The 21,806-nt window shown below is 44.1% G+C and overlaps 2 protein-coding genes across 7 annotated transcripts in view; one reads left to right on the forward strand and one right to left on the reverse strand.

Annotated features, from left to right (window-relative positions):
* The window catches only part of EIF5B (eukaryotic translation initiation factor 5B), a 61,419-nt gene extending 56,469 nt beyond the window's left edge, over positions 1–4,950 (forward strand). For both annotated transcript variants that reach the window (XM_016209667.2, XM_016209668.2), the window contains exons 22-24: positions 912–1,050; positions 2,505–2,666; positions 2,972–4,950. In XM_016209667.2, the coding sequence (XP_016065153.2) occupies positions 912–1,050; positions 2,505–2,666; positions 2,972–3,079 (409 nt within the window). In that variant the 3' untranslated portion in view covers positions 3,080–4,950. The remainder of the gene's footprint in view (positions 1–911; positions 1,051–2,504; positions 2,667–2,971) is intronic.
* The window catches only part of REV1 (REV1 DNA directed polymerase), a 68,087-nt gene continuing 50,862 nt past the window's right edge, over positions 4,582–21,806 (reverse strand). For all 5 annotated transcript variants that reach the window (XM_016209661.2, XM_016209660.2, XM_016209664.2 and 2 more), the window contains 11 exons: positions 16,301–16,521; positions 15,884–16,056; positions 10,520–10,622; positions 9,273–9,438; positions 8,862–9,061; positions 7,505–7,738; positions 6,765–6,885; positions 5,941–6,161; positions 5,705–5,843; positions 5,358–5,460; positions 4,582–4,976 (listed from right to left, as the gene is read on the reverse strand). In XM_016209661.2, the coding sequence (XP_016065147.2) occupies positions 4,865–4,976; positions 5,358–5,460; positions 5,705–5,843; positions 5,941–6,161; positions 6,765–6,885; positions 7,505–7,738; positions 8,862–9,061; positions 9,273–9,438; positions 10,520–10,622; positions 15,884–16,056; positions 16,301–16,521 (1,793 nt within the window). In that variant the 3' untranslated portion in view covers positions 4,582–4,864. The remainder of the gene's footprint in view (positions 4,977–5,357; positions 5,461–5,704; positions 5,844–5,940; positions 6,162–6,764; positions 6,886–7,504; positions 7,739–8,861; positions 9,062–9,272; positions 9,439–10,519; positions 10,623–15,883; positions 16,057–16,300; positions 16,522–21,806) is intronic.

Below are 21,806 nucleotides of genomic sequence, written 5' to 3' on the forward strand. Positions count from 1 at the left end.
GGGATAAGTGCTAAAAAGCAAAATAAAGCGGGAGGGCCCAGATAAGGAGAGCAGAGCTGTGGTTAGTAGTGCGGTTCGGGACACAGCTCATCTCTGAGATCTAGGGAATGAATGAGCCACGTAGACACGGAGTGTCGAGGCAGAAGGGCAGCACTGGACAGCAGCCCTCACACAGTGACCTTGGGGGAGATGAGTTTGGAGGAGTCAGCAGGACCCAAAGCACATAGGACTCTGTGGCCATGAGAAGGATTTTGGATGCTCCCATGGTCCAAGCCAGACACAACAGTGGCTCAGAGCAGAGTAACATAGGGAGCAATGGCTCAGTCTGAGGTATATTCTGAAAGTGCAGACCTGTGAATATTAGGATTTAGATTGAGACATGCTCGCTGTAGATCATGAAACCTAACGTGAGAAGACTTAAATTCCATTAAGACAGCGAGAAGCTATGAGAGCGCTTTGAGCATATGCTTGATAAGCAGGGAAATAGTGGACTTCTGGATCCACTGATTTGGGAGCTTGCTGGAGAGTGGAGGCTGTGCTTTGATGCCTGTGTGGTCCCCAGAACAGACTCCACGCGTGCCACACCTGAAAGCGTGTCCCACCGAGGTTGGGTTCCTGAGCCCCGTCTTAGAGGCAGGGCTCAAACCCTTCAGCGTGGGCACCAGATGCTCCTGTGGTGCAGCTTCTCAGACCTCGGAAGCCCAGATGGACATGGCGGCGAGGGGGTGAATGAAGCCACAGAAGGTGCCATGGGTAGAGCACCCACCACTGGGTGGAACAGTGGCGCTGCTGCTCAGCTGGGGCTGCTGGGAAAGCTGCTCTTATGTGAGGGAAGCAGCCTTGTGTTCCTGTATTTGTTTTTTAGTTTAAGTGACTTTGTAAGCTTAAAAATCCTTGGTTTTTCCTTTTAGGCACATAGCCGTATTTCCCTGCAAGATGAAAATCCTCCCTCAGTATATTTTCAATTCTCGGGACCCAATAGTGATGGGCGTGACAGTGGAAGCAGGTCAGGTGAAGCAGGGGACCCCCATGTGTGTCCCCAGCAAAAATGTAAGTGAACGACGTGTCATCTCAAGCAGTAAATGGGAGCCCAAAAATGGTGACAAAAAATAAACCAAGCAGAGCGTGTCACCTTCTGTAACTTGTACCCCAGTCTTGCTAAATGTCAGCATTTCCTTTAGTTTTGGTTATTAGCACCTGACCAGTGGTTGTTAATGAAAACTGCAACTTACAGTCCTCATTCACATTTCACCAATTGTCCCCAACATGTCCTACTACTTCCACCTGCTGGGCTGGTCCAGGATCCCTTCACGTTGCACTGGCCTTGGCTATGATGTGTGTCAGTCTCAACCAGGAACAGCCCCATCCTTCCTGCTGTGCCTAGACCATTGCTTCCAGGGTATTCCTCCGCTTCCATTTGTCTGGTGATTTCCCCGAGACTAGGTGGAGGATCCTGTGTACACAGGTGCCCGTGTGCCTCGAGCATCTCACACAGGTCTCTGTCGGTGACCTTTGATTGCTGTCAGTGGAGTGTGCTGTCAGCATCGCCATTAGGGACATACCTTTCCCGCTTTGTAATTACTTGTGGGGTACTTTGAGTCCCTATGATCTGTTCCTCAGCCTTTATCCCAGAAGCTTAAACCACTGGCCTTGCATAGGTCAGTTACTACATAGGTTACATAGTTGTGATCCCCGCGCCCTCTGTAAGAACCTTCATCCCCCCGACTTCTCCATTATCTATATACTTAGTTCCGTTTTTTAAAATGTCTTGATTGCTAAATTAATCCAGTTTGGTCCATGGAAGCCACGTGCACTTGCAGCGGCTCCTTCCTTCTGGTGCAGGAAGCTGCCCCAGCTCCTCTCGTCCTTTCCCTGCCCCAGGCCTGTTCCTTCAGTGGGCAGTGGTGCTTAGAGGCCATTGTTTCTGTACCATTTCAGTGGACTGAGCTAGGACGTTTATTTGCAGTTATCATCTGTGTGGCTTTGGCCACCCTGTTTTCACTCCTCAATCTCCTGTATCTCTTCCCAAGGCAGACAGCAGAGGGCGTCCCTCCACCCCTGTAATGAGAATCACTTGCTCCTAACTCCCCAGAGTGAAATGCAGAGTTCTTGCCAGGGCCCGTGGGGCTTCGGCTGCCTCCCTGACTCCATCCCCTGCTCCTTACCTCCTAGCTCATACCAGCCACTCAGAGCTCATTCCTGATTCAGAGCATTGAGCACCTGCCATGTGAAGAGCAGATGGCATTGGGTTGACAGCACTTTGCACGTTTCCCAAAGCACAGCCTTACAGCCGTCTTGTGAAGGGCAGATGATGTGTGCTGTCACCCCTAGTTTATCAGTGAGAACGTTCCACCCTGGAGATCATGTGGCCGTGGACAGTTGCAGCAAGGCTTTGGAACTGTCCTTTGTGCTCTAAGAACATTCTTCCTCAGCGCTGCAGCTCTCAGGTGCCTGCGACGGGCAAGAGTCCTCTGCTTACATTGTCCTTTGTCCGTATTTTACAGTTTGTTGACATTGGCATAGTAACAAGCATTGAAATAAACCATAAACAAGTGGATGTTGCAAAAAAAGGACAAGAAGTGTGCGTCAAAATAGAACCTATCCCGGGTGAATCTCCCAAAATGTATGGGAGACATTTTGAAGCTACAGACATTCTCGTCAGTAAGGTAAGTGTCCAAGAGAGTGGCACCTTGGAAGGGGGCGGGGAGGGGCAGTGACTCTGCCCTGCTCCCCTTCACTCAGTAGCTCCAAGGGACTAGTCTTCATCAGCGCTTGATCTGTAGCGTGGCCGATGCGAAAAGCTCACAGCGAGGGCCTGCCAGCTCTCCCAGGTCCCTTCTGCCGGACTCGCCCAGCATCGCTGCCTTAGCATTCTCCGCAGCGATCAACATCTGGGGACAGACTGGGCCACCGGCTTTTCTCAGGCACTTGTTGGTTACACTGTGTTCTATCTGTGCCTCACACCTTGCAGATCAGCCGGCAGTCCATCGATGCTCTGAAAGACTGGTTCAGAGATGAGATGCAGAAGAGCGACTGGCAGCTTATTGTGGAGCTGAAGAAAGTATTTGAAATCATCTAATTTTTCCACATGGGGCAAGAATTGGAGTAAATGCAAGAAAAGATAAAAAATGGAATGGATGTATCTGGACACTGACGCACTTAAAAGTATGGAAGGAAAAAAATAGATGTATAAAATGTTTTCCATGAGAAACCAAGAAACTTACACTGGTTTGACAGTGGTCGAATACGTGTCCCCACAGTTCCAACGTGCCTGTCCACTCGCCCGCTCCTTCCCCACCCCACTACTTGGCTGCTGTTTTAAAGTTTGCCCTTCCCCAAATTTGGATTTTTATTACAGATCTAACGTTCTTTCGATTTTATACTGATTAAATCAGTACTGCAGTATTTGATTAACCAAGCTTCTGCAGATTTTGTGATTCTTGGGACTTTTGATGTAAGAAATACTTTATTTATGCATCTCCTTCCCATAGTCATTTTTCCCCCCAACATTCTGCCATATGCCCTTAGGAATTTTTTAAATAGAAAATTAGGCATTCTGGTATTTCCTTAGCTGCTTTGTGTGAAACCGTGGTGTAAAGTGTAGCTGGCTGCTATCGACTGCTTGTCTAGTCATGAGTCCACTGTAATCAGCACAATTCTGACTCTAATAAAGAGAACACATTCACCAGAAAGCTCGGCTAGGCCTCCGCGTTAGCGTAGCTTCTCTCCCACGAGTGTCCAGCTCGCTCTTTTAAAGACAAGAACTGTTTTATGAACTGTCTCCTACCTAATGTACCAGCACATGTTGACATTAGGAGTTTTTATACACCAGTCCCGGTCTGTTTTGTCCTAGGACGTCATATCATGCATACATTTTCTGATGAGACAATCAACAGGGAATTGGTAACTATTTGGGCTTGGGGCTTAGTGCTTGCTTCTACATTGTCGTGGAGATGTCATAATGATTTATTCATATTAGTAATCTGATTATAGCTAGTTTTATGGTTTTTCCTGAAAAGTGTGGGTAGTGGGTCCACACGAGGATATATACTTTCCCCAATATAAGAAATCTTTGAGCGTAAGATTAATTCTTGTAACAGATCTCGAGGATCTGATCTGCCTATTTATATCAGTGTCAAATGAAGTCAGTGTGGGGTGTTTGAAGAAAATGTTCCCAAGTAAACTATATTTTTTAAGTGTTATGGCATAACATACAGCATAAAAATACTTATGTACACTCGAAAATCTGTACCATTCGTCATTATTGAAGTTTCTCAAGGGCCAACAGGCAAAGGAAAACAAGTCCAAACCACCAGTGGGACATAATTTTCCCAGGAAAAGCTTAATCTTCAATTGTGTGTGTTTTAATTCAAAATATGTAAATTCCTCCACTTGGAAGAAGTAAAGATGTTTTTAACATGCTCCTGTGTTCATGCTTCAGGGTATGAGTGACACGGCTGTTAGAAACAGTGGACCCCGTCTGGGACCTCTCAGGAGTCTGTAAGCCTGGGTTGGAGGTTTTTCAGCCTGGAGTATAACAAACAGTTCAGGATTTGATTCCTAAAGGATTCACAGAAAGGAACCTGTACAAAATATACATACAGTTCTTTATTAAACAACTGTAAACACTTCACTGTAAAAATCCATAAAACTTTATAAACAAACATCTTGTAAATAGAATCTATACTACAGTAAAAGAATTAACACTTATTTACATGCAATACTGACAAATTTGGCACTTATTGAAAAGAAATGTACAAAACACTTGCTCAAAAAGAAATCTGAAATGACTACCATGCACTTTGTAGATACCTCACAAGCACTTATGGCACAGCAGCGAGAGCACCAGGCTCCCTGCTCATACTTATGTGACTTTCAGTGTGCTCCCATAAGTCTGTTGTAAAACCACCTGAACATTGTCAAGAATAAAGTCAAACGCCATATTCCAAACTGATTCCACCGACTGCTGCGTCAGCCTAGAGGTGGGGAAAGAAGAAACATCAGGAAAGACTCAGTTTAACATATCTTTAGGATTTAAGGGTTTTAACATTTTAATATCCGAATCAAGAATCATTTCCGGCAAACAAACTCGAGAACACTCAAAAGGACTTCCCTTGGTTTTAAACTACATAACCCTTGGGAACAAACTCATTCTGACCTCCCTTGTGACCCGGTCCGTGTCGCGGCACTCCTTTCTCTGGGACTCAAATTCACGGGCACCTTGTTTCCATGAACTTCGATGAGCACAGGTAAGGCAACTGCCTGCCAGAAACTACAAAACTTCCTCAGCGCCTTGCCTTCCTCAGCGAGCCGTGTGACCTGCCCTTTGCCCCTTCTGCAAGTACCGAGTAATTTACCTTTTCATGTATTTTATAACGAGGTCCAGTTTTTCCAAATCTTTCTCCTCTATTAGGTCCGTGCAGTATTTCACAACTTGCAGAATGTCTTCTTCCATTGGATCTAGAGGGAAAAACCTCCAATGAGAACCAGCACATCTGTCTGTCGGACAGGAAACTGCATTTCTGCAACAGCACAGATGAACAGGCTATGCAGGAACTTTCACAGCCAGCCCCCGAGTGAAATGATTGATTAGATTTAGAGCACTGCGCTCCATCTACACAGTCGAGCTTGTTCACGTCGTAAAAACCACAGGACCATTCGCTACACATCTAGTTTCCGGCTCCCGACCCCCACCCGAGCCAACCTGAGATGGTGGTTATCCACTCTCTGAGCAGTGTCTTCACATCACTGAATTCCACGGCTCCAGCGAGGTTGGGTGCCGGGGGTCTGACACAGCCAGACGTGTCGGGCTGTGCACCTGAAGTGGAAGCAGAGAGTTCTCCCTATTAAGAAAACATGATAAAAAGCGCAGTATTTAACATCAAGTACGTCAAGATTCGATAAAAAAATGAAAGTTTAAAAGGTGTAAAAAAATCTTACCAGCGGTTTCTCGGGAGCAGGACCTTCATGTTTCAGGAACCCATCGATTAACTTCTGGGGACTCCCACCGGCCCCTGGCGCAACTTTAGCAGGACTATTAAGCAACTTGTTTTTCAAAGGGCTCTGAACCTTTTTGGGGGAATTGATGGGATTTTTCCTCTTGTTTCGTTTCAATTCTTTTACTGCTGCTGGTTTTAGCTGAAGTAATGGATTCTTTGGCACTAAAAGATGACAAACACAAGATACTTAACCAATGTATCTGGATAGTAGCATGGGTTCTCTCCTCCCCCCCAAAGCCAACCCCTGCGCACACGCACCCCCAACAAGGCCTCCTGCTGAGACGGAGGCAGTTTCAACAAAGGCTGAGTGCAGGCTCCCTGTGCCACCACCTCCCCCGCTTACAACGGGTGCTCACAAGGACTCAATGAAAATCCAGCAGGTGGAGTATGAACAGCTCACCAGGAACTGTTCTGTTTTCACAGTAAATGTTTTGTGATCCCTGCTCAGAAACCTTCAGATTTTGTTTTAAACCTACATCCTTGGGTGTCTCAGTCTCAGGACAAGGGGCTTGGCACGTTTTCAAAAAGGTTGCTGGAAACAGCTTTTCAGGCATCATTTTTTTAAAGGGCTTTAAAAAGTGAAGTGTGTGCCCAGCGCAGGGTAGCACGAGCTCTGTCCCTCACCATGCTGTGTACCAGTCTAGTCCCCAACATGCAGCTCCTGGCATGACTGAGCGTAGATTCTGGCCATTACACAGCAATCGCGCACGACGATGACTGAGTTTCCCGCATGTTCCCTTTGTGGCCCGGCAGCCCCGAGCTTACCGGCTGCGCCGGCCGGCGGCTGGTGCACGCTGCTCTCTCCCTGCCTCTGTCTTTGATCATACGCTGCTTTCAGCTCCCTTTGAAGCTCAGCTGGAAGGGCGGCAAACACCTCAGGGTCCACCTAGAGGAACAGAGCAGGTTCAAAGTCAAGCCTGAGTGGATTCTGTGTGGCAGCTGGTTTACACTTTTCACAAAATAGATCGTTTTCAAATCATACTTTCCTGATATGTATGAATTCTTAACAGGTCCTCCATTCCTCACGGGGTTTCAGGATGAGAATAAGAAATACAATTTTGAGTATGAAATGAATTTTTTTACAAAACCACTGAACCACCAGAGCAAGCGGTACTAATAAAACAGGCTCGTGTAATGTTTTCTGAGACATCAGTCTTGAGACCGTGTCACTGTCCTGGCGCATGGTTATGCGTCTCCACCCCACTCTTCGAGTGTGGCCCAGTCAGTGGTCTCTGGCCGGTGAGATGGGGAACAGGACATCTCTGGGTGGAAGCTGTGAGCACCCACGTGCCACCTCCCTCTTCTCAGCCCTTGGTGGTTTCAGGAGAGGCTACTGTCAGTCAGTCTGGCAGATGGGGAGGAGAAGAGCCCACCCCTCCTCCCCCAATGGACGTGGTAGAGACGGATGAGTTTAGGGTGCAAAGGAGAGAAAATGAGCCAAGCCCTTAGCTGGAGTAGGATTGGTGGGACTCTAAGCTGAGAGAAGGCACCTAAATTTAACTTACCTGTGAAAATGCTGGAAGGGCTATCACATTAATTCCCGCATCGCTGATAGATTCCTGAGGTTCTGGTATTTGTAACAAAACTGTCCCAACTGGCTGTGGCAAAATTCCTGTATTGCAGCCATTTACTGGTTCGTTCTTTCTGTCACCGAGTGGCTCCCCTTGCTGAACGATACAAACTTGCTCTACTTGTTCCCGGAGATCAGGGGGAAGTGCTTCTAAAACTGATGGATCAAGCTATAAAATACCGTACAGAGGGTGGGAAGTTAGGCCATGCTCAGATGTTTAAAGAGTTCATACTTCACTTTCATTTCAATTTTGCCATCTTGGTTAATGAATGTAAGGTGCACGTGCAGATAACCAGACCAAGAAAGCCACCCCCCAGCCTTCTGCCATTGAAGGCTGAGTAGAAATGTGTGCTGGAAATGACACACGTGCACACTGCAGATGACACTACATGACTGGTGGTCCCACAGGATCAGGTTAGTCAACACACACACTAAATATGCAACAAGAGGAGCAGACACACAGGAGGAGCCTTTGTCAAGCTCAAATCTCAGACCCCAGACATGGGAAGGGGCCAGTGCCTAAGGCACATATGTCAGATTTCTAAGCCAGATATTGGCCTTTGAGACAGGAAACTATATGCCCCTGAGCACAAATAATTCTAAGTTGAGAGCAGTCAGCTAGAAAAAAGCTAAATGCTCCAGCCTACATACCAGAATTCCCCATTCTGGCCAGGTCCTCCCTCTGCCCATGAGCTGGGCAGGCCAATGTGACCTTGCCAGGAGCAACTACCTCTGGGTAACTCACCAGCCAGTGGGACCCAGGGCACACACCACAACTGCCCCTTTCCCTAGTCTATAGCCAGCGGCACATGTGCTTCAGCCCCCTGCTTAGTGCAGCAGAAATCAGCTTTCCCCTCTGGCCTACAGCAGTGCGCCACACCGACGGCGCACCAACAGGATGGACAGCTATGTGAGGAAAGTCACTGCACAGCAAACTGCATGTGCTGCAAGAGAAACCTGTCACACGCCTCTAGTGATCACCAGAACTGTGTGCTCAACAGAGGAAGTGCGTGTGACCGCCACTGTCACAAAGGCACTGTGGTACAACAGGGGCAGTTCACAGAACTGGCTTTCATCCACGAATTACAACTTTGCAAGGGTTACAGATCTGCAGAAGCACAAACCTTTCACTTAAACCAGTCGTTTCCCATTTGAAATTCGGAAATATCACAGTGGCCCTAACGTGTCACCCTTTTGTCCTTTCTCAACTATACTGGTAAAGAAATTAAACGTACCATTCCTACTGTAAAAGTACTTCTGCACTTTCACTGTATTCAGAATTAGAAATATACCTGGGACGGTGACGGAACCTCTATGCTCAGGTTCAGCCTTGATTTTAAGCTGGAAGGACGCAGACCATTCCATTTCCCCGAAGGCTCGGCTTTGCTGGCAACAGGACTGAGTGCTGGGGTCCGGTGCGTGGAGAAAGATGGCAACAAAGTACAAGTTCTAGAGGCAGACGATATTTCCACATCCATTGTGGCCAGAAACACTGAAAGTACAGAAAATACATAAACTAGCCTCTCAGCTCAGCCAGGGATGGGGCACTTTAACCCACAAACTTTATTACTGTTCATCATAATTCACTGAGTGTCCGCTTGCTTCTAAAAGGTCACGAAGAACCTCACCAGACTACTTTTAAAATTAATGACTTTCCTGAGGAAAAGCGGCACCAGAATGAGAAGCACATCAACTCCACCGACCTTCCTTGTGCTCTTCTTCTGTGGATTTCTTTCCTTTCTGAACTTGGAAGAGGTCCAGGACAGAATGGGAGCCACCGGGAAAGTGGCCTGGCTGAACGGATGCGTGACTGGGACATGCGGAAGGGTTTGGATTAGCTGGGACCAGCTGGTTCACTTGAATCCCAACCTAGAATCAGAAGAGAGAATATGTTTCTAGGAAAACTAAAGCAAAATATGAAGTCAACTGAGCAAAATTCTCAGAAAATTCTCTTTTAACATCTACTCTTGTTATTTAAAATATAATGTTAAAGTATTCCATCAGCCTTCTACATGATTTATTACAAAAATGACTTCTACGCTACCCGGCGAGCAGACAGTCCCCTCAATCAGTACCCATTCTTCTCATATACAACGTAATCTCTTCAAACATGGAAAATCCAAAGAAATGGAAGGCTGTATCTCACTGAAGTTCTAGCCAGCAAAGTTTTTAAAATAAGATTTTAAAAATACTTAAGTCAAAGACAATCTACCTGCAAACTAACTTCACATAAAATATTTAAAAATGGGTCTGGGAGTGGGTGGGCAGTGGGTACCCTCCGGGCACCTGTAGACAGCCACCCTGACACCAGCACAGAACCTCAGCCCAGTGTCGCGGGAAGAAGTTGCATCACGGCTTCCTTGAGCACCCTAATCCTCCCACAGCACCCACACCAAGCCAGTTACTACCCTGTACTCACGTGTGCACACACACACAACTGAACCAACCAAGGTTAATCCTTAAGAAAATTAGGTTTTTATGTTTCTGATGCCCTCTCACCTATCTGTTCCAAAGGCATCTTCATGTGCCTGTGGTAAATGCTACCTTCTAGTCACTGTCGTCAGACATCAGAACAAATGTCTGATTAAAAAGGCCTGATAGGTACAAGAATTGCAGATTCACACTCCTCCTGGTCCCATCTATTTCTAGAGGCACAAGAACAGGAAGCACGACGACGCATGTAAAATGAGCCCTTGGTTAATTAAAAAGAAAGGTACTGTAAAAACTCAAGCTATAAAATTATTCTAGGCAGAAAACAGAGATTTCAGAATAAATCTGATTCTTCTCTGAAAAATAAGGAGATTGGGTCAGGTGAGAAAGTCGAGTTTTTCAGTTTCTATTGAAGGAGCTGAAACCCGCAAACAAACCCTGTGCCTACCATGGCCATGTTCAGATCAAGCTGCAAATGAAAACACATCAGAGAAAGAAGTTTAAAATGTTGTATACTTACCCCTCTCATATCCGATATATTCAGTTTCAGTGTGTGAAACATGCTCAGTGTAGCCTTTCCAATTACTTTTGCACTGTCTGTGGCCTGGTCAAGAGTCACGGTTCTGCAAATATGAGAATTAACCTTTTACAGGGGCAGAGCCACATTCCATGCACATCCACTAGCATCTCAGTGGTAGTGAACTGCTTAAAGAGTTACAGAAAAGTTGTAAAGAAAGCTACAAAAAATTTAAAGTATAAATATGATCCTTAAAAAACAAGTCAGATTGTCTTCCTTCAAGGAAGCCAAATGAACTAATTACACTTGCAGCAAGGGGAAAAGAAGATTCATATAGAACACTAGGACTTTAAGATAAAAACTGATCAACTAAAAGTAAGTTGGAACTGTTTTTAAAAAAATGTATCTTTACCCTGGTTGGTGCTGCTCAGGAGTTAGAGCATCGGCCTCTGCACCGGAGGGTCACGGGCTCCATTCCGGTCCAGGGCACGGACCTGGGTTGCAGGTTCCGTCCCCACCCACAGGTGGGGCGAGTATGGGAGGCAACCCATCGATGTCTCTCTCTCCTCTCTTCTACTCTCTCTAAAAATCAATGGAAAAAATAAATATCCTCACCCCTCAGATGAGGATTTAAAAATATTTCAGTTGATGTGTAAACAAGTGTAAGCTATTATTTTGCAGCTAAAGCATGAATGGTAAGTACAGTGTCTTAGACACCATGAGAAGTTTTAGGTCCCAAGAAAGATGATCTACACTGAGGTACAGTTAATACTCAGAAAACAAAGACGGATCCCTTGTATTTTGGTTCTTGATTCTAGTTTTGTTATGTTTGAGGTAAGGCCATTAATTTCAACATGTGACCATGCTCATTACAACTCTACTTCCCCTGAGAGGCTATGTAAAACAGATACGTGTGTGGACAGTGTGACAAAGGGGACATGGTGGCACCCTGTCGAAACGCAGGGAGACCAGGACACACAATTCTTAGGCCAGCAAGGACTCTGAAGGGGGACTGGAGCGTGCCGGCGCTACTAGATGCCAAAACTGCGCCCGCTGTGTCTGCTTTCTCGGTGCCATGAGGACATTCTGTGAAAAGGGCCTGTTTCTTTTTTTTATTTTTTATATCTTTATTGATTTCAGAGAGAGGAAAGGAGAGGGAGAGAGAGAGATAGAAACATCAATGATGAGAGAGTCACTGATAGAGCCTGCAACCCAGGCATGTGCCCTGACCGGGAATCGAACCCCGATCGCCTGGATCCCAGGTCGACGCTCAATCACTGAGCACGCCCAGCCGGGCAGGGCCTGTTTCTTTAAGGAACATTTGGAGAAATAATTCCACTGATTTGTTACTTAATAATTACATTCAATTTATGTCACATAAATACAGAATAACTTTAAAGCATGATTTTTAGTGGATCTTAGTGGATTAAATGTGTGTTTATCTTCATTACTTTCCAAACCACTAAACTGACTTGATTTTTGAAAGATATAAACTCATAAAAAATGGAAATGGGTGAGGAGATTAGAGAAGAAAAACATTAATTGTAATTTAAAACACCAAAAGCAAATCACTAAATGGTAAGCTGCCAAATGCCTGCTAAAAGCCTAAAACAAGGCACTGACTTGAGCCACAGAACCTCAGAAAAGCTCAGTAACGAGAGGCATCAGGTGTCTATGAGAAGATGGGAGATCTGGGCTGAGAAATTGCACAAGACCCCTCCCTCCTCTGAGGACTTACTGCCTAGAGGAGGTGCGCGAAGTCACACAGGGCTAAGGGAAAGTGAGGCACCTCCCTCCAAGGATTCACACCCCGCCTTCCAGACCCCCTTTCATACTGAGTAACCAGACGCTGGCTGGAGGATTCCATTCTGGGGAAACTGTCAAGCCTCACAGAAAAGACCACAGCTACTGCCAGTGGTTGTGGCAGCCCAACAGCAAACAGCAAGCCCCTCCAACCACTGGTCTGTGGTGAAGCCACAGGTCCACGTTCCCACGAAGAGTCCAGAAGACCAAACACCACTGCGGTAGTTCCCGTGTGAAGAGACAGCCAAGCACTGTCAGACAGACAGATACTGGAAGAAAACCTCATGTAACACAGGACAGGAAAGAAAGAACTTGGAGAAACACTCACCCTGGGATTGGAAGAGTATTTGAGACCAGATATAATAGCGCAACGTGAAATAAGAGATACTGTAAATATTTACATGTCCAAAGAGTAAAACAAAACACTCAAATTTAAAATGTTACTAAAAACAAAAAACTTAATACTGACAGAGTACCTGGCGCAGGACAAAGAGCAGAAATAGCACCCCTGGACCTGAGACAGGGCCTGAGTGTCCCAGAAGGAATGACTGAACTTCTCCACTGTAACCCTGAAACCCTGAGGCAAGGAGCCTTCAAATTGCCTGAGGGAAAATGACTCTAACTCTAAGTGATATTTATAACCTTTAAGTCAGCAAAATACACAGGTTTAAAACAATGTACTCCATGCGCCCACACAGACCACAGCAAAGACTTTGCAGGGGGTCTTGAAATAAACCAACCAAGCCTGGAACAGCAGGCTGGGGGTCCCAAGAGAGGTCTCCCAGAAAAAAGATGAAACCAGCAGACCCCTGATGTACTGAAACCTACTGGAAGGGTCTTTGGGAATAACCTCGGGCCAACTCACAGAAAAGCAAACAAACAAAACAAGATACTCAGTAACTGGAGCAAAACAAGTGCAACAGGAGAGGAAACATGACCATGGGATCGCTCTGTGCAGCAGCACAGGGTTCTGACAATGTAACCCTAGACCATGAATGAACCAAAACCCAGTGACTATTAGGGGCAGAGAAACAAGCACATAGGGAAAACAGTAACTGACAGCAGAAGAGAGAAGAGCATAAATCCTCCTACAGGAGAAAATCAGTGAGCATGTTTGCAAAACTGAAATATGTACAGGAAGTGCTATTTCTAGCATATCTAAAAACATGGAGGTAAATATCAGAAGAAACCACTAATGTTTAAAAGAACAGCACTTGGGAGCTGGGGGTGCACAGCACTGACAGCATTGTGTGTGACACCTTTTCAATCATGTGTATCACTGTGATAAGGCAGATATACATGTTTAACTCAAATTAATTCAAATTAAAAACCCACGTACATAAAAGAACTCCAAGGGAGAAAGATTCCTTTTCCAAAAGGTAAAGTGCTGTAAGAAAAATTTTCTAAGCAATAATCAAGCCAGACCTCAGTCTCCATGGAGGTCTGACAGGCCACTTAAAATTTGTCGTTTCTATTACAGGTTCATAATGTGTCAGAGTCTGTAAGCCACATGACTGCAGGTAGCTTTTGATTAAGGCCAAGCACAAGAAATTACAGCATCACAGAATATGGAGACCAGATCTTAATTCACTCGACTGAACATTCCTTTAGTCAGACGACAACAGGGCTCCACAGACTTTTCTGTAAAGGACCAACATAAGTCACTTGTGCCTGGGGGTCTCCTCCACATGCTTCATCTCTCACAAGCTCTTATATAAAGTCATCCTTCCCGCACACCAATCATATAAAAACAGGCACAGGCTGCACTAGGCCCACAGGAAGTAGTTTGTGGACCTGAATTAAGAGAAACAGAGGGTCAGTGTTCTAATATTTTGTAGTCCCTCACCTACAGCATTTCTCACGGTCATGATACCACCATAGTGTTAGGAGTCAGTTCATCTGTATCTTGGTGACACTTATAAAATGACAGTTTCCATGTGCTCCTTTTGCATCATCATATGTCATGTAAGTTAGTATGTTAAAAGCACAGCAAAATGTCTTATCTTGTTAGAGATAAACACTGCGATAATGTGGAAGAAATGATATAGTAGCTGAGGTTTGCTTCAAAACAACTGGGGAGCAGGGGGAGAATGCTACAGGGGCAGCCAACACCAATTGTTGAAATCAGGTGACGGGCCCATGGGGGCTCATTACACTATCCTTTCTACTTTTGTATTATATGTTTAAAATTTTCATAATAAAACTTTTTTTTTAAAGTTCAGGACAAAACAAATACCAACAGCAACAAACAGATACGCGCTTATACAAACACTGAGGAAATATTCTGAGTTAGGGGAAACAAAGCATAATCAATCCCAGTTTTTTAAATGCTGTAATCAGATTTCTGGAGAACCTGGATTTTTCCAAAGAGGATGACGTGAAAGCTGATTTTCTTACTAAGATTAGACAGTGAGCCCCTAGGTGCTGCTGAATGCACCATGGCACAATGCTAAGTAACTGTAAGATGTTTGAAAGTGCATACGTGGCAGCAGGCAGCTAACTACTATCAGTTCTCCTTCCAAAGAAGAATTACTTCATTTTTGGATAATCCTTTCCATGTACCTTGAACAAATAAAGCTCCAGGTCACATTCCCAGAAAAGGTGTACTGTGAACTGGATCTGATTTTCACATAGAAACCATGTTTTAAAAAAAATTATCCAGAGGAGGGTCCTAATAACCAACTTATTATAGAAATGACCACTATCACTGTATTTAACAACCTACCACCTGAAACAGAGGTACATCCAATGTTCATTAAAACTGGTAAGCCTATCAGTTCAAGATTACCCACTGCATGAAAATGGATTTTATAAATTACATGGTTCACTGTGTAATTTATAATCCATTTTCCTGGTACAAGACAGTAATGATAGAGCTGGAAGTTTTCTGTGACAGGCAGCATCCTCTGGTTACTCTTAGCAGCATCTCTATAAAATGCAAATGGGATCGATGGCTGGCATGAGCTAACCCTTTCCTTATATACAGTATATGTGGCTTTCAGGGTCCAAAGTCTCAAGGTTTTAGCTGACCAACAGATATAAAACAGTGTGCAGTGCAGTATAAAATGGCATGCAAAACTAAGTATTTTCATACTGGTCACAATTCTTAGCTGAAGTTTTATATATGTGGCCCTTACGTTAAAAAAAAACAAGGGTTTTTGAATATGTTCTACCAGTTTTCGGAGACTACAATGGTTAACTTTTCATGAACAGAAATTAGACCTGCCTAAATGAAGCAAAAATATCACTCAAATCATTCATTGAATTACTGTACTGAAATTTCCCAATGGGTCCCTTTCACCAAGTCCACAGCCATCTCTGGGCGCAGGTGCTAGGCCTTTCCTGTCCTTTCTCTCTGACCCTGCACTAAAGTCAACAGCCTGTAGATCCCAAGGATAGGCTGCCAAGGGTCAGGAACACGTAATAGGCTGACCTGCTGCTGCAATATATCACGTAACATGGTAGTTTACAGATCTTTATTCATACTCTTCCTTGGTGTTCTATTAATTGTAATAACCTGCACTGAAATATTAATACCCAGTATCCTTTTTAAGATAAGCTTACCTGGCGATGTTATCACAAATTCCATGGCCTCCAAATTTTGCAGGTTCTACAGGGGCCCCCGACTTCCGCACAAGTATTTTGAGTGTCAGGCGTTTACCCTTCATGCCAGCAGCTTCAAGTCGTCTTTGAATTTCTTCTGAAAGACTCAGAAGGAAAGCTTCTGCTTCTTTGGGCTATGAAAAGACATACCGAGAAAGCTCCCATGTTACTTTCCTATATACCTAACAATTTCAGTATTATGCATGTACATTATTGACTGTCTTGCTAAGCATCTATTAAAAAAGATTCTACAAGCACTAGGAATAGCGAGAGTTTTAAGACTTAATGTCAAGTACCAAGAGTCTGGTCTAGCTGACAAGGTAAGACAAAGTGAAAATAAAGGACAATATAATGTAAAACCCACTAAGAGGCCAGTACCTGGGTAAACCGTATTCCATAGTTGATCTCAGCCGAAACAGATTTTCTTTCCTTTTCGGTTCGAACTGGTCTGTCATCCAAACCACGGCAGAACCTGTAAAGCATCTGCCCTGTCTTGGGACCAAACTCCCTCTGCAGCCTTGCCATGGTCATGTGCTGCAGGTCTCCACAAGTCTTAATTCCCAACGACGCCAGTTTGGACTCCATCGACCGTCCAACTCCTAGGAAAGGGGACGCACTGAGCTCTTTAGTTTTACATGTAAACTAGGAGAAACAATGTATCAATATGCAATTATTCATTCAAATTCATTAATTTTTGATGACATTAATTTAATAATTTAAATATTAAGTTATTAATTTAAAAGAATCTCCCTTAAAATTTTTTTAAAGAAGGAATCTTTTGTTTATTGACTTTATCATCATTTTTTTTTTTTTTTTTTTAATTGTTGACAGCATTACAGATGTCTCTCATTTCCTCCCTTTTTGCCCCCTTCCCCCCACCCCTATCCACCCCTCCAGGCCTTCCCCACACTATTATCTGTGTTCATGGGTTATGCATAGATGCATGTATGTTCTTTGGTTAATCTCTTCCTGTCCCCCTTCCCCCCCAGAGATGTTACTCTGTTCCATGCATCCATACCTCTGGACCTATTTTTTTCGTAGTTTATTTTTAAGTGACATAACCAAAGCATCTCATAGATTAAATAATTTTTTTGTGTGCAAATCATTCCAGTAAGTTATTTCTAGAATCTTCTTCTCAATCTGGGATACAAGTATAGGTGAACCAGAATTTCTCAAATATGTGTAGGTAAGGTCACAAAAGAATGTGATTTTTATTTATTACAGAGTAATATCCAGATTCCTGTCTTATTGACAGAGACAACTGATTCAGCTGTAGTGTGACTTACAGACATATGAGGAAACTCATGAATGCTAGGATTCTACTATGACTTTGGTGATGGCAAACCTGAAAATGTTACTTGCCAACATATTACAAAAGTGGTCTCTATGACCTGGGTATGAAGCAAACCAAGTGGCAGAAGAGGACTGGGGGGGGGGAGATTTATTTTATTAACTAAGATGATCTCCCTGAAAAGTTATTTCCTTCTGCAGCTGGGCCAGCATGCACTAGTCCCTATGTCACACTGTTCAAAATGCAAGGTTGGAGCCTCACCCAAAGGATGATGATGGGATCTGTTGCTTTCAATTTGCCTGAAAGCTTAACCAAGGTGTACATATCCAGGGAAGACATTTAAGAGAAACTAAAATTCTTATTAAAATGGCCCCCAAACCACCAAATCAGCATTTTTCATCAATAAGGAAAAGACTGCGTTCCTGGTCTGCAGGATCTTATCAGCGAACTCAGAGTACAGTCTGACAACTGCTCATCACTGTCACTTCCAGCTCCTATCTCGAGTGTCTTCAGTAGAAGGAACACCCAGTCTAGTCCAGCTTCTGCCAGAAGAACATTTGAAGCAGTTATGCATGACTCCAGGTTAACAAGCTGTCACCCTTACAAAAGACCTATGGCCATGGAAGGGGGCTAGAAAAGGTTAAACCAAGAGAACTGATTCCCTAATGGACATTAGATAAAAGATGTCAAGGGTTCTGCCTCCCATCTGTGTCATTTTAAAGTTCAAGTCAGAATGCAGAGTAACTAAGAATACCAGTCTGAGTTAACAACGAAATCCTCCAGAGGCACATCCTGCCTCACCTCCAGGTTAGAATAGAAACCTAGTTTTTTAAGAGTAGCTCGAGTACACCAAACAATTATTATTCACTAATAGCCACAATCAACTGAACCTGACTGATCTGTCCCATAGGGAAGAGACAAGGTTCTCTCCATTGCAAGGTCACCTACTTCGAGGAGAGGTGCCTGAAGTCCAGTGTGGGGGGAGGTATAGGGGCGGTTGACCTCTAACCCCTATTATCTGCAGTGGGGTGGAAAAGTTAAGTTTGGAATCAACACCAAAACCCCAAGAGGGCACCTAGTTTAACTGACTGCATCATCGAAGTGTTTACCAGGAAAGGCATGACTAAGAAGAAAGAAACAGGCTCACAGTGGGTGCAGCCACCTAGAAAGGAAAAAGTGAAGGAAAATACGCTGGCTTAGAACCAATTCTCAGAGAAGGAAAGAAGACAGACAAAGATGTGGAAGCTCCTGCTCAAGCCACTGGGACCAAGATTTGGTAACCATTACTTTAGATTAGAAATGGCCACCAATGTCTCCTCCTTGCCACCAGACCTTGACAGTCCAATAGAGCCAGAGGAGAGTCAAATTTCAAGAATCAAGTTTCACCATCTAAGTGAGCGATGTCCGATAGAACTTTCTGTGATACTGGAGGCATTCTGCACCTGTGCTGTTCAACCCAGAAGGCACTTGCCACATGAGCTAGTGAGCACTGCCAGGTGGCTAGTATGACTGAAGACCTCTTTTAGTTTCATTTAACTAACTTTAATGAGTGCCACTAGCTTCCTTTGGCTAGTGGCTACCCTATCAGGACAGCGTGGATCTTTAAGCACAACTTCACGTTCACGGTATTTCTGAGACTAGAGGTGGAAACCACAGACTGACTGCACAAACCCAGAGTAGGTTGAATAGGTAGGGAGGGCCCTTAAATGACTGGCACATGCACAGAATGAAAAGCCTTGCAAAAATCCAAAAACACACACAGAAATACCTATTGTATATTTAAATAGTTCTTGTGGACAATCCTGTCTTTCATTAGATAAACAGATCTCACTAAGTTATTTGTTAGCCTAATATATAATCATTATTCTGTGGAATTCCCTAACATAAACATAACTGGTGTGTTTTTCCTTCTTATGTACCTACAATAACCGTGTATTATTGTGCGAGGCACACTATGTGCTAATAAACATTTATGGTCAAAGAGCTTTTGGCGGACAAGGAGCGAGGTGTGTAAACACTGAATTTCTTCTGGTTATTGGTTAGAGAGCACAATCTCCTCAAAACATGTTCCACAAGATGCTAACAGGCATTACATATCCATCTTCAAGTATCTTTGGGAGATTACTAGTTTTTAATAAACATAAACAGGCATCTTTATTGTAGGAACTCTCAACCTTTACTGCGTGGGCCTGCCCTGGGAAGGTTCCCACGCATACATAAACCTTTTTCTGAAGCAGCAGCTTGTGCTCTGTAGAGCACACGTGGGGAACTATGGTTCCCCATCTTCAGGGCAGGGTAACAAAGAAGGCTGACGTTCTGCAGACCTGAAATGTTCTAAATTAAGAATTTGGGTATTTTATAAAAGTCAATAGTTTAAACACATGAAAATCACACAATTTTAGGTGAATACGGGCGACTCTGATTTATCTATTTTTAAATATATCTTTTTTGATTTCAGAGAGAGGAAAGGAGAGGGAGAGAGAGAAAGAGAGAGATAGAAACATCAATGATGAGAGCCATTGATTGAGCCCACAACCCAGGCATGTGCCCTAACTGGGAATCGAACTCCGATCGCCTGGATGCTAGGTCGATGCTCAACTGCTGAGCCACGCCTGGCTGGGCCGGGTGACTTTTAAAGGAGAAGCAGGTAGCATGCCAGGAGAAGCCAGCCTTGCTGCCTCCCTACCTCTCAGACATCCACTAGGAAATTCCAGGCTGTGCCAAAGAACCTCACACTTGCCCTTCAAGAGAGCATGTCCCTCCAGCCAGGAAGCAGATAAAGGTGAAAGGTAAGATTGCTAGGCCAAGGAACTAAAAGTTCTCTATTTCTGTGTAAAAATACCAACAACAAACAAATCCTACAAAAATGACTCATTTAAAGATGGTATAATGGACTGCATTGTGTCTCCTCAAAATCCATGTTGAAATTCTAATAGCCACTACCTGAGTGGACTGTAATCAGAAATAGGGCCTTGAAAGGTAAAATGAGGTGAGTGACGAGTGGGCCCTAAGCACTACGACTGGTGTCCGTGTAAGAGGAGATTAGGACACAGATGCACACAGAGAAGAGACCGTGTGAGGACACCGGGAGAAGACAACGTCTGTCTACAAGCCGCAAGGAGAAAGGCCTCACAAGAAACCAGCCTTACTGACAACTCAATCTTGCACTTCTAGCCTCCAGAATCTTGAGAAAATAAATTTCTGTTGTTGAAGCCAACCAGTCTGTGGTATTTCGCGACAGCAGCTGTAGCAACTACTAGAGATGGCTAGTATAACACACTCAAATTTCACATGCAGCTTTAAATTTACTGCTTCTTTTTTATATAAAGCTGCAGTAAGATGCATGATTAAACTGTTTAAACCATGTTGTCTAAAAAGGTAAAGTAAATCCTCAATGTCCTCAATGGGTTCTTGGAAACTGTGACTTTAAGTGAAACAAAGTATGAGGAAACCAATTTTACCCTAGGCTAAGTGATATAAACAAGAGCTAAGTTCCTACGACACATTTCTGGTCACAACCACATCACCAATCTTTTAACTAAAGATCTCTAACACTTCCCGTATTACACACTGAAACGATGTGAGCTCTACACGCACTTAAGAAAGAATAAAAATAAGTGAGGTCCTGATTTTCCAACCTGCTGGTTAAAGTCCAGTGGTGGACAGAGCCCACCCCAGCAGCTCAGGGTGTCAAGCAGGACCCACCCTGGACAGAATACCCTTCCACTGGAGGGCTTCCCATACCCCCCCACACTCACTCAGACTAGGGACAACTTAGCCGATTCCTCTCACAGGAACGTCTTTGGGATGTAGGAGGAAACTGGAGTCCCTGGAGCAAATCCACACAGAATGGGGAGAACGTGCCAACTCCACACACACAGTGGACCCCAGGAATCGAATTTTCCCCTCTTCAACATGATAAAGCAAGGACCTGGCTATAATTTGCTAGCTTGATTGTATAAGATTATTCAAATTTAACCACAAATTGACCATTGAAATGTTGTATTTCATTTCCGACACTAACACAGTAAGTTATTTATTAGGGGTCAGGAAGCTTTAAAACTAACCTATCACAGCCCCCGCCAGCATGCTCAGTGGTTACACCATTGGCCTGCGCACTCAAGGTTCACAGGTTTGATTCCTGGTTGAGGGCACGTACCTGGGGCACATGCAGAAAGCAACCAGTGGATGTGGCTCTCTCACATCAATGTTTCTCTCTCTCTCTCTCTCTCCTCCCCTCCCTCCCTCTTCCCCCTCCCTTCTACTCTCTCTGAAAAGGCAATGGAAAAACAGACTTGGGTGAGGGTTAACAAAAAACCCACAAAAACAAAACAAAACAAAAATTAACCCATCATAAAATGGCATTTGGGTCATTTAATATTTTATGGCTTATAACAGGAACTTCTTAGTTCAGATCTACTTTAATTAGGCTTAAGCATATGCATCTAAAAATACCACTAAATCCATTTTTAACAAACAAATGAATTAAAAAAACTTTCATCAAAAATACACTGCCTTGAACTCCGCCCCCCACACACACATACACAGGAAGCAAGTCTAAATATTTAATAATTGTGCCTTGGCTGGTTTTGC

Source organism: Miniopterus natalensis, chromosome 13 (assembly GCF_054644295.1).
Source record: "Miniopterus natalensis isolate mMinNat1 chromosome 13, mMinNat1.hap1, whole genome shotgun sequence".
Classification (NCBI taxonomy): Eukaryota; Metazoa; Chordata; class Mammalia; order Chiroptera; family Miniopteridae; genus Miniopterus; species Miniopterus natalensis.